Source organism: Rattus rattus, chromosome 2, assembly GCF_011064425.1.
Source record: "Rattus rattus isolate New Zealand chromosome 2, Rrattus_CSIRO_v1, whole genome shotgun sequence".
In the NCBI taxonomy this organism is placed as follows: domain Eukaryota; kingdom Metazoa; phylum Chordata; class Mammalia; order Rodentia; family Muridae; genus Rattus; species Rattus rattus.
The window spans coordinates 140203143-140216299 of NC_046155.1; the positions used below are offsets into that span (position 1 = coordinate 140203143).

Here is a 13157-nt window from a genome sequence, read left to right on the forward strand (position 1 = left end):
CGAAGATGAGAAACATGGCTTTCCTGGTTGGAAAAATATTCAGACCACAGTCTACACAGGGACCCTACTACTTATCTTGGCAATAAGAGTAGGGTAATTTATGTTTCAATATATTTTTGGATTGAAGTATTGAAGATAAATTTGCTTTTATTTTATAATGGATTTCAGTAATTCTTTTTGAAAGACTATCCAGTTGTTTATGTTAAAAGAATTGAGTGAGGTGTTTTATATTTTAGGTTAAAAATCTGTAAGAGCCTGATTTTAGAGTTCACCAGCTCCTCAGAAGTTTGGCGAAATATGGTATGTTTCTGTTTAATTTTTTGAAATTCATATTGCATGAATTATTTTAATATTACGGCTAGCATAATGACAAATGCGTTCAATAAATTTGGGCGCCTGTCATTTTTAAAGGATCATACTAGGTGCCAAGTATGCTACCAAATAGACTGTGAGATATAAGTGGGATGCTGGAAGAATTTGTTAGAGTTTACTGTATTATGAGACATAAAGTGATATGGACAAGAAGATCAAGAAAATAGACTTGGCTGTCAGGTTGTAGGTATAAAAAATTTCTTTCTTTTGCACGCATATTGTATACATGGCACTCTTATGATAACCCTGACTAGAGTTTTAGTTCTTTAGAGTAACTGAGGTTTAGAGAGGTTATGTAACTTGTCCAAGATTTCTCCGGTAGTAAGTGATCAAGCAGAGAGTAGAATCTTAGAATTCTTTGGAAACAGTTCAGCTGAGCACTGAACCTAACAAAAAAGAAGAGACTAGGGGAGAGTACTTTACTTTGTAATCCTAAGAGTTTGTGTAGTTCTTTAATGAATTAGTTGATTTTATTTAAACTTTGTTATTTATGTGTTTGTAAGTTAGAAGTTAGATTCATTTCAGTATTAGCATAATTCCAGATAAGCTATTAGTTTCATGAGAAACTAAGGGAACTTTCTTATAGACCACATTATTTATTCAAGAATGTTTCTTTTCTTCCTTGCTATTTCAGAGATGCCTAGGTTCTTAGTAGGAGATATATAGTTATGATAGGAAAATTTGGGAATTTGAGTTATTTCTTAATAGGGATTATAAATCCTATTTATTGGGATCCCTTAAATTTGTTGATGTATATACTGGGGCCAACTCTAGCAATAATATGGACTCAAACATTGATGCTTCAATATTTCCTTGAGATTCTCATGTACCTTTGTATTTTAAATTGGGTTCTGATCCATGCTTTCAGTCATCTTGTTTTTCTGTGTTGTCAGTTTGACGGTGTTAATTGTGAAGGGGCTTTCCTTTTCCTCTTTTTAATCTTACACTTCTTTTTGTTTGTTTTAAGCTCATTCAAATTTGTTTTTATGTATAGATCAGTTGAAGAGGATTGTGGGGAAAAACTGGATAAAATCATAATTTAGTATTGGCATTTTGTTGGGATTACGATATGATAAGAAGGGCTGTGAAACTTGAATCAGATTTGTTTAAAATCACATATGGAAGTTAAAATATGTGAATAATAGAATATACATTCATATTTTGTATATTCATAGAATTGAGTCTTATGGGCTTGAGAATGAATACTTTCTTATAGCTCCAAGTGTCTAAAAAGTTAATGTTAGATTATACTACTTAAATACACACTTTCTCACACTTTCTCTCTCTCTCTCTCTCTCTCTCTCTCTCTCTCTCTCTCTGTGTGTGTGTGTGTGTGTGTGTGTGTGTGTGTGTGTGTGTGTGTGTGTGTGTGTGTGTGTGTGTGTAAGTTTCATCAATATTTTGCTTGTTTGGTAGCTGATTTCTCCTATCAGTTAAAGCCTCTTGATACTAAATCAGTCTCATTTTAATTATTACCACAATCTATAGTCTAAATTTTTGCTTATTTGTATGTATTTAAATCTCAGAACACTGTTAAGCAAAGCTAAACCATAGCAACATTTTTATACTTTGTAGAAAATTAGCTTATCTTGTTTTTTTGGTCTCAGTTTCAACATTATTTGTAAAATATTGGGCAAGTCAATCACTCTGAGGCTGCTTATTGTTATTCTTAAGTGTCTGTTTTGTTTCTGTAGAGCTAAAGTCAGTGGTACATAAGGGTACTGTTGATTGTGAACCATATAATTCTATACTGAAAAGTAGGGATTATTCTCTTTATCAGAATGCTTGGGACCAGATTATGTTTCAGATTTAAGAATTTTTCAGATTTTGGCATGTTCCTATAGACTTTACTGGTTGAACATATCTAATCTGAAAATTCAAAATCGGAAATACTCCTAAATCCAAACCTTTTTGAGTTGCTGACATGATTTAAAATTTTTTGGATTTTAGAGTGGTTTTGAATTTTGGATTTAATCTCTTCTCAAATGAAGAGATTATTTAAGAAACAATATACTGGAAAATAGTTCATAAGGGTTTTCTTTCCTATAATGATCATTCTTCTAATAAATTTTATATTGACTACTGATTTAAAGCTTTGAAGATTATGATTTGAACAATGAATTGGGTTTATGCTAGTGTTCTAACTAAAGGTTTGTTTAATTTATTAGAATTATTAAGCCTACGTTCAGATCAAGTTAGCAGCTAGACTGGTGTGACAACCTGTTTTTAATCAGTGACTCAAAGCTGTTATCACCCTGATGTCACCGAATGGCCACAGCTTGTAAAAGGTAATATTGAATGTTATTTTACAGTCTTTAAAAGGCTGTCATTGTAAAATGAATTATGTGCTATAAAAATAACAAAAATGCATAGGTAGCAGGAATATTGCTAAGAATACAGGATCTAAGAACGGAGCCATTTCTTCATTTAATCTCCTTTCTCAGATATTTATTGTAGAGCTTTTCTTAGTTGCCCTTCCATTCATGAAGCAGTCACCAAAGACCTGTTTTTCTGTATAGATAGATAAGAAAATATTTCTTAAGAATTTCGAAGGTTACAGTATGGACATTTTAAGAGATATATGGAAAATAACAGTAGTATTTTTAATATTTTATGTGGCAGAAGTCTAATTGTTTCTCTAGAAATGTTGCATCTTTAGTAAAACTTGTACTTTTCTCCTAGAGAGTTGTGGCATTAACAGTGCAGCTTTTTACCTCCTTTAAAAGGATGGATTTGCGGGTTGGGGATTTAGCTCAGTGGTAGAGCTCTTGCCTAGTAAGCGCAAGGCCCTGGGTTCCGTCCCCAGCTCCAGGGGGGGAAAAAAAAAACCAAAAAAAAAACGGAGCTATAGCTCAGTCTATAGCTATAAAAGGATGGATTTGCTAACTCATATTCCAGTTCAAATTAGTTAGTGTTTTGTGGTTAAATTTTCTGTCTTTAAAGTCTATACCTAAAACTGATACTTTTTTCTCACCAGTGTTACTAGGTTTGTTTCAGTTTTCAAATTTCATTTATTATTAATATTCTGGCAACCTTTAGGATAACTTGGGTCAGTCTTGGGTTGGTAGTGGCTTTTTTATTAACTTTTGGTTGGTTTTATATTTTGAATTTGGTCAAATTAGGAGCATGTACTGGATTCTTATTTCAAATGTATTGACAGTAAAGAAACAGTAAAGCTCTTTATTAGTAGGTGTTATGTATACTTTGAGGCTTGAAAGTTAACTTTAGTTTTAGGACGTATTTTGGTAACTTAATTAAAATAGTATTAAAATAGTCTGTGGGTAGACATTCACATGTACACTATTCTCAAAAAAAATGTTTCTGTCGTATTTATTTTTTTCTCTTGACTAAAATAAAACTATTTGAATGGAAGCAGCATATGCTATATTATGCCTAAGAGACCAAGAAAAGAATAATTTAATTATTACTATACTTTTTTAATTATTTATACTCTGACATTCCTGGGATTTCTTAAATCTTTAGTTTGGCTAAATGGTGTTTAATAACTCCCTCTGGTATATGTAAATATTAAATAGAAGTCTAGTATATTTGCAATTCTTGATTGGCATTATGGTACTACATTCACATAATCTTTGTAGCTATCAGAAATATGGAAAATAGCTGTAGTTGGCCATTTGACAATATGTTTGATCTATAGTTCATTTTAGAGTCTTGAAATTGTGCAGCAGTTCTATAATATTCTCTTGAGATATGGGTCTGTTTTTCTCTTGTCTTAGATTTTTTTATATATATATATCTTTTTTTCTTTTCATCATTCCTAACCTTCTCTAAATTTTTCCCTTTCCCTGTTCACTTAGAACATTTTACTTCCTACCTGTTTAGAGGCTTCTAATTTGGCCTCCTTATTGCTAACAGGTTGTTGTTGTTTTGCAAGCCAGCTTTATCTCAAAGTCTAGTAATATATCAGATGTTGGAAAGTCACATTCAAAAATGAGTTAGCAACTGTATGGGTTACCATTATGTTTCTCTAGCTCTTCTAGCCATTTTATATGAGATATAAGCTTGGAAACAATCTTGGGTAGTTTCTTAAGGCTGGTGGAGACCATTATTTCTGAGATATTTGTTCCCTGGGGGGAAGAGGGTGGGAATTTTGCATTTGTTATTACTGCCAATCCACAATTTCAGTTCTTATGTAAATGTGTAATAAACAGAAAATATAAATAAACCACTAAGAAAATCTAAACTATCTGAGCTGTTGAGGTCCAATTTTAATCGTACCCTTTTTCCTTTCTTTCTATGTGTGTGCGTTACTGACTTGGAACCTAAATGAATTGCAGTGAGTGTTAATTTAAAAGTATAGCAAAGAAGTGAAATTTCTTTGACACTAAAGAAACGAATTCAGTAACTTTTAAGATTCTTTTTTGTTTTAAAATTTTATGTGTAAGAGCTTTTGCTTGCAGGTATGTACATGTGTACTAGATACAAATGTGTACCTGATTTTCATAGAGGCCAGAAGAGGGCATCAGACCTGGAACTGGAGTTTCTGATGGTTGTGAGCAATGGGTGCTGAGAGGCAAACCTCAGTTTCTCTGGGAACAGCAAGTGCTCTTAATCAGTGAGCCACTTTTCCATCCCCTAACTTAAGGATCATTGTTTAAAAAAAAATTAAAAAAACTTCTATAACCATGAGCCAAAATAAGACCTTTATAAATTTTTTGTTTTTTGAAAGTCTAAAGTCAGTGATAAGTTCACAGATCATCTTTGTATACAATTTTGAAAATTTAAATTAATCTTTCTGAACCTATTTTGGGAATTTGAAGCATTTAAAGATATTGAATTCAGTTCATCTTAGAACGTTGACTCACAGTAAAGATATATAGGGTAATAGATGTTTTTCTTTTCTTTTTGTGAGTCAGTGTCTCACTGTGTAGATTAGGCTGTCCCCATAGCAAGTAGATCCTGGTTTAGCATTCTGCTGACAGGAATTATAGGAAAGTATTGCTGTGCCCAGCTCTGGAATTTATTCTTTAACCAGATGCTCAGAATAGGGTAAATTATATTCTACCTAATACAAATGGGATGGTCTTTAGTGTTTTAGAGGTATATATTTTCTATATTAGCTAATACACTAAAATTAAAGAAAATGAACAGCAGCTATAAAAACTAAAACTAGCTTATAATTTTCGGGCAAATATAATACTCCGTATACATGCTGCTGACAGATAGTGTTTTTTTTTAGAGAAGTCTAATTTCCTTATTGAACCACAGGAATTATGATTAGAATGATGCATAGCATTTAAATATCTTAAAGATTTATGAACACTATTATATTTGAGTTTAAATTCTCTGTTGCAGAAAGAGGGAGACATTTTCAAGGAATGTCTTTGTAATGTTTTAGGTTTTAAGGGAAATATGATTTTTCCTGCAAGTATTTATCTTTGCTTTTCTGAATACATAGACAGTGTTTAAATGAATACAACTCTCAGCTCTCTCACCATTAAAATGAAGGTGATTATTCTACAACTTAGTGTGTTTGCTCAGGTTACAGTTTGCGGACACTTTCAAGACTATGAATACCATTTTGTTAATGCTGGCAACCAACTTAATGGAAAGTAACAGTTTTGTTTTTTTAATACATGTTTGGCTTTGTAAATAATTACGGCTTATACTAATTCGATATCTAAGTATAATGACTGTAATTTCCTTTTCAAACATTGAGGTTTCTAAAGTTGGTTGTTAACTGTGTTACGACAATCTGATCTGCTTACTTTTTTTCCTTAGTTTTAAATCTTTTAAAACACCCTTTTATCAGAATTTAAGTCTTGTTTTCAAATTCCTTACTTGTATTTTTATACCTTTTTTTGGAATTCACTAATATTTTTCCTTAATTACATTTTACAGATCATCAGGAGAATCCCAGTCTGAGGACATTGAAGCTAGCCGAATGTAAGTATTACTTGGTTCAGGTTATTCTGTGTCTTAAGTTGTCCTACACTGTTTTATTTGAAAATACCTTTCAGGATTTAAATAAAAAAGGTAAAATTGAAGAAAAAGAAGGAACAACTTTAAACTATATCTAGAGATTGGAACATATCTATTTATCCCTTTACCAAATACTTCCAAACCTCTGCAAACCATTAGATGTTTGTAACTAGATAATTTCATATATGATTCTGATTTCTTAATGTTTTTATGCCCTTAGCAGTTGTGGCTAAATAGGGAAATTAGAGGAAGATTGAACCATCTTAGTGCCTGCTATTAATTTATAACTCCTGAAAGCAAGAATGTTTAAATATGATCTCTGTTTACTCTCAATATTAATTATCAGGTTCTGTGTTTTGGGTATAAAAATGATTGAGACTTAGTTCCTACCTTCAGAAGGAGCACAATCTGATATTTTTTAGTTATTGAAATAGAATTATACTTGGATACAGCGGGAATACAGAGGAGTACAAAACTGTGCAAAAGAAATATAGTGCATAGTAGGAAAATTGGTATAACTGAGTAAAACTATGCTGAATCCCGAAATGTTATTGGGGATTAAGCAGTTGCATGTTTGAACAATGTTGTAGGCCAAGTCCTCATCAAGGTTCTGAAGTAGGACACTTGAGTACAGGAAAAAGTAGGGAATTGAGACCTTTTCAAAACTTGACAATGAGGAATGAAAAATGAAAATAAGAATAAATAGAAGGAATTAAGCAGAGGACTGTGGTACTGACTTGCCGAGTATAGCACTTGACATGTAAATATGAAGGTTGGAGTAGGAGGCAAGCTGGCTGCTAGGCTAGTGGAATTGACAAGCTTTGAGTACAGTGAAAAACAGCCTCTGACTTCTAAACACACCCCACTACATGTACTAAAAATCTACCTTCACCACATATGCTAATGCAGGCACACTAACACATACACACACAGTCCTCTCTTAAGAAATTAGGAGGAAGTAAAGATAATTTGTGGAGCTGTGTTTAAGGTGTGGTTGAAAAAGTCAAGGTTTTCCTTACTAAAAGCAGATTACATCCATTTAAATGCTTGTGTACATTATGAATTCTAAGACATAACTATGAAATATCCTTTAAATTTATGAAACCGTATAACTTCTCTAAGAACTTTAAAACACTTAAGAAATGTATAAAATTTACTCTTTACTGTCTTAAAGTATATAAACCAGTGGTACTGTTAATATATTTTTGAGCATTTGTCATCAAAACCATTTGCATTTTGTATTACTGAAACTTTGTGTGCATTAAAAAGTGACTTTTTTCCCACTGTGGCTGGCAGTTATAATTTTACTTTTTGTGAGTTTGGTGCTTCTAACTACTTCAAGTAAGTGTAGTCACAGCTTTTTTTGTTTGTTCGTTTTGATGATTGGCTTATTTTATATAATACAATGTCCTCGAAGTTCATGTGTATAACCTATACTAGAACTTCCTTTTTTTGTTTTAGAATGAGTAACATTCGCTTGCTTGTATATGCTATAGTCTGCTCATCTGTTAATGGGTTATTTCTGTGCTTTAGCAATTGTGAATAATGTGATTAACATGCGTCCATTCTTTGAGAACTTGTCTAAAATTCTTTTGGGCCTATAGCATCTCATGGTAATTGTGTTTTTAATATTTTGAGAATATGTCATGCTGCTTTAAACAACAGCTATACCATTTTATGTTCCTTACAATAAAAGCATTATAATTTGTTTAACAACTTGACCTGTGTATTATAATTTCTTTGGGGAGTAGTAGTCATTCTAAGGGATGTGAGGTGGTATTTTTATTGTAGTTTAGTAGCCAGGTAACTTTTGTTGATTTTGTTGTTTAAAAGAAAAAGGTTTATTTTGTATACCTAGATAGCTGCAGGTGCAGGTGTAGCAGAACTAAACAATTGCCTTTCCCATGTACATTTTTTTTCCTCCCCCTCTAGATACGGTTTCTCCCTTTAACCTTGGCTGTCCTGAAACTGGCTCTGTAGACCAGGTTTGCTTCAAACTTAGAGATCTGCCTACCTCTGCCCCCTTAGTGCTGAGATTAAAGTGTGTTCCTGACTCCCCATATACTTTTTTTTTCTTGTTTTTAATGAAAAAAGGTTTTATGATGTTTTGTGGAACGCTATTCTTATAATAATAATTGAGTTGAGATTGAGTATACTGAAAACTTACAAAGATATGATGGGGCTGGACTTTTAAAGAAACAGACCAAATGTTGAAAGTTTCATGCACTGAATGGCCTGCTGAGTTTAGAAACGTCATAGTGCTTACAGTAGACTGTACCAGTAGTCTCTAATAGATAATATTTTAGCTTGAATATTAGCAGAATAGATAGGACAAATTATTAATAGTGGTTTTTATAGAACACTTTTAGCACTAGAACATTTTAAATTTACATGCTATTATTGATGGCCATCGTTGATATTGTTGTGCCATTGGAAGATGGAAAATCAGGAATTAAGTCTCTTGTCATATAAAGCCCACAACCTAATGACATCATTCCTGAAATTCACTAAACCTTGAAGAACTAATACTAATATTTTCCAAGGTCAGCAAAAAGCAGTGAAGGTTTTCAAACTTTATAAGTGAAATCATTACTCTTACATGAAAACAAAAAAGTCTAGTACTATAGGCTAGTAGTAAAAGTTCTTCAGAAAGTAATAGCGTATGAATTAAACAGTACATAATTATTATTCATTATAATTAAGTGGAATTTATCTTAGCCTATTATGATGGGGTTGAATGCCTTTAATCTGGGCTCTTGGGAGGCAGAGACATCAGGAGGAAGTTCCAGGACAGCCAGAGCTACACAGAAAAACACTGTCTTGAAATCCCCAAAAGAAACAACACCAACTAAAAATGCAAGTCTAACTACAGGGACCATATTGCCTTACTCTCTGAGTTAAGGATTCTTGAGGCTGCAAGATGGCTCAGCTCTTAAGAGCACTGACCACTCTTACAGAAGAAAAAACAGCATGTTAGATAGGACAAAATTGTGTCCTTAGTTAATATTCTTTATTAACTCTCAGCTAATATATGAAAACAGGAACAACTTTTTATTATTACTGTTTTTGAATTTTGTTTTAAAAACATGACTACAAAAAAGAAACCTAATAGGATTATACAAAACAATAGCTTTCTACATAGGAAAAGGTATAATTAACAGATAACCTCCCTATGGAATGAATGAAAGTATTTACATGCTGAATAATTAATAGTTGTATAAGTCAGGCAGCTCATTGAAGAAGTGGACAGGGGACCTAAATAGGTGCTTCTGAAGAAGTAATTACAGTAGGAAGAGAGCTCAGTAGGTAAGGTGCTTGCCTGAAAGCATAAGGATCTGATTTGATAACTTTCATACCAACATAAAAGTGCAGTGTGTACACATAAAATTCCAGTGCTGGGGAGGAAGATACAGGAGGATACATGGGGCTAGTCTAATTGGCAAGCTCTATGCTAGTGAGAGAATATAAAATTGGACTACAGTCCAGAGTATGACAAGTACTGTTGTACTTTGGCCCACACATGTGGGAAAAATGGAGTACAAATGGCAAAGTTGTTAAATGAGTTTTTAAAAATTATTTTGAGATTATAACATTTCTCCTTTTCCTCTATTCTATATAGAATCTCACATATAGCATTCCTTGCTCTTTTTCTGTGTGGAGGAAAAACCTATTTATTTATTTATTTGTTTATTTATTTATTTATTTTTGTGTTTTGAAACAGGTTTTTCTCTCTGTAGCCCTGAGTGTCCTGGAACTTGCTCTGTAGACCAGGCTGGCTTCAAACTCAGATATCCTCCTGCCTCTGCTTCCTGAGTGTGGGATTAAAGGTGTACATCACCGTGATCAGCATCAAATTGATGAGAAAAAAAGTTCTTTACCTTTCTATTCATCTTAAGAAATGAAACAACAGTTAAATACCACCTCATACTTGCTACAATATATGAATGTTCATGTTGGTTAGGTTGTAAGCAAACAGAAATCTTTCACACAATTGTTTAGAATGTAAATTAGATCAATTATAAAAAATAATAGGTTCATAGAATTTAAAAATAGTATTGCCATGACCTAGCAATTATATTATAGAAATATATAGTGTGTTGAAAGCGATACCTGCAGTTTAATGTTGATTGCATCATTAATTAGAGGAAACAAAATGCTGAAATAAAGCAGTTTGTCAGTGAATAAATAAAAATTGATATATATCTAATGGTGTAATATTTATCCATTAAAATTTTTTTTCTGAAGTCTTATATCTGTGGCATGTATGGAAATGATACTCCATATTTTCTATGAAATAAATCAGCAACAAAACAGGGAGTACATGATCTCACTGTACGTAGAATGTAAAAACATTGATTTTCTAAAAGTGTTTGTTACTCAGAGTAGAATAGATGGACATATAATAAAAGATGGAAAATGAATATAGTTCAGGATCCCTATTGTATAACATGGTGACTTTTTATTGTATTTTTTCTTAAATATCACTAAAAGTCAATTTTTAAGTTTTCATGCAAAAGTGCTGTGTATGTTAGAATTTATAAACTCATTTGATGCATCATGTTACATATGATTATATATATGTAGTTCTTATTTGTCAACAAAAATAAAAACTTTGGAAAAACATCTGTGTCTTCATATATCAAAATTATTATTGCATGAATGAAAGTTTTTAATAGATCAATAACATTTTAATAATCCTCTGTATGATGCTAAATATGCTTAAGATAAAGGAGTAATTGTTGGAAATAGAGACCATAAAGTTCTTTTATGTTAAGAAATACGAATAATTGTGGAGACTTTTATACTGGCATATAATATGGACACTTGATGTCCTTTAGCCCATCAGTTTAATCAGATAGTATTCAGATGGATTATATGAAAATTTCATACCAGAAGTTTGTAATTTTGATATTTGGCTAGGCATGTTGATTTGCTCTGCTCCTGTAATCCCAGGACTTGGGAACTTATTCAGGGACAGCGTCACCCATATAGTAAGGCCAGTCTAAATTACATGAGACCCTGAATTTAAAAACAAACAAACAAACAAAAAAACCCTAACAGCAGGGCCTAAAGAGTTGGTTCAATTTCCTGCTTTCCAACTACGTAGAATAAATTCTCAGAACCTATGTAAAAAGTGTGACATGGCCTTTTTACCCCTGCCTTGGTGGATGGGCAGAAAGAGAATGATGGTTGAAATTCATTCATTCAGTATAGATAATTCAGCGAGTGTCAGGTTTAGTGAGAACTACTGTCTTAAACATTTGGCTGAAGAGCATTAGAAAATGATTGCTATTGATTTCTGGTCTCCAGATGCACATGCATAGGCATGCTTGCTTGCACGTTTGTGTGCACAACACATGTATGCAACCTCCCCTAAAAAACAAAACAAAACAAATTGATTCATTCAAAATAGAGTTGTTATTTGTATGCTATTGGTTTCTCGAAATCTTTTAGACCTTTGCATCTTATTTAGTAGGAATTTTTTTTTTCCATGACTGTTAACATTCTACAAAGCATTCTTAGTTTCTCTTTGTTTCACATATTGAAAGTGTTTGCAAGTTTTGTTGAATTTATCCTCAGAATACATACATTTCAGCCACTTTAAAAAGCATTTTTAGTACATTGCCATCTTTTGATGAGGGACATCATTGTTTCTCTATACTTTTTTTCCTACCTCTTTTTTTTTTCTCTTAACTCAGTGGGCTTTTCTGATTAAAAAAAGTTAAACCATCTTTTCTATACTGTTTTCAGAGGTTTCCTGTTTCTTAAATTATGATTAGAAATTGATATTGCCCTATGTGAACTGGCTCTTTCATTTATGTGATATCTTGTACTAGCTTTATGTTCTTCACCTGCAACTTTTGAGGTTTTAAACCTGGCACTGACTCTTCTGTCTTGAGTTAACCTGCATTTTTTTTTTTTTTCTTTACTTGTTTGAGAATTCTTACATAATGCCTGTCAGAGGTGTCTTTTCTGAGTGACTGTGTCAAACTATGATCTCGGTTCTTACTAGTTTTCTTTCTAAGATTTAATATCACTTTCTAAGATTTAATATCACTTGATTTCTTTTAAGGTCAGTTTGCCCATGATTCTTGAATGTTTTTTCAGATTTTATTTATTTATTTATTTATTTATTTATTTATTTATTTATTTATTTATTTGTGAGAACTGAGCCTTTTTATCAGGGTTACCTCTGGTTTTAAGGTCAGATGCTTTTAGTTCTGTGTAAACTAATTATTGTTGGTTCTATTTTCAAAAATTTCGTTTCTGGGTTTTGTGAGCATACTTTTGGTCAGATTGAACCTTTGAAAGTTCTTTAATTTAAGGTTAACCTTCTAATATGAGGAAGAAATTTACCTAATTTGACCTGTTTTTCTTTAAAGTCAAATAACTAGAGAAACACCAACTGAAAAATCTAAGCAATAACAAAAGAGAAATTGGAGATTGTTGAGTCTGTAATTTGGTTCTTTGAAGATACAAGAAAAAGTTATAGGGTCACATTTTCCCTATTATATGATAATATATATCATGGATAATTAATGTGGAGTGGTGGAGTCAGTGATTGCTGTTGGAGCACAGAAATGATATGGAAACTTTGGGAATGGACTGTGATAATTAAGGACCATAGTGTTCTCAGCAGAAAGATAATTACCGGCAAGTCCACTAGACTGCATAGACTCAGTATTAGTGGAATGCAGAGGTTTAGGTGATGAGAGAGAGAGAGATATGAAACATGAAACTAAAAATAGAAAGGGACAGTTGATTATAGACATGGAAATTGGTTGTAAGTTGAATATCTCTGATTACCTTTCTCCTCTGGTAGTCTGTATAGCACTGTCAAG

The 13157-nt window shown here is 32.4% G+C and overlaps 1 protein-coding gene across 5 annotated transcripts in view; it reads left to right on the top strand.

Moving 5' to 3' along the window:
• The window catches only part of Ube3a (ubiquitin protein ligase E3A), a 90027-nt gene that overhangs the window by 12889 nt on the left and 63981 nt on the right, over positions 1-13157 (top strand). For 3 of the 5 annotated variants that reach the window (XR_004386906.1, XM_032893490.1, XM_032893491.1), the window contains exons 2-4: positions 237-300; positions 2541-2660; positions 6235-6279. Coding sequence is in view for 4 of the 5 variants with exons in the window: in XM_032893490.1 (XP_032749381.1) it covers positions 2641-2660; positions 6235-6279 (65 nt within the window). In the remaining variant the exon portion in view is untranslated. The remainder of the gene's footprint in view (positions 1-236; positions 301-2540; positions 2661-6234; positions 6280-13157) is intronic. The other 2 variants (XM_032893492.1, XM_032893494.1) reach the window with 2 other exon arrangements.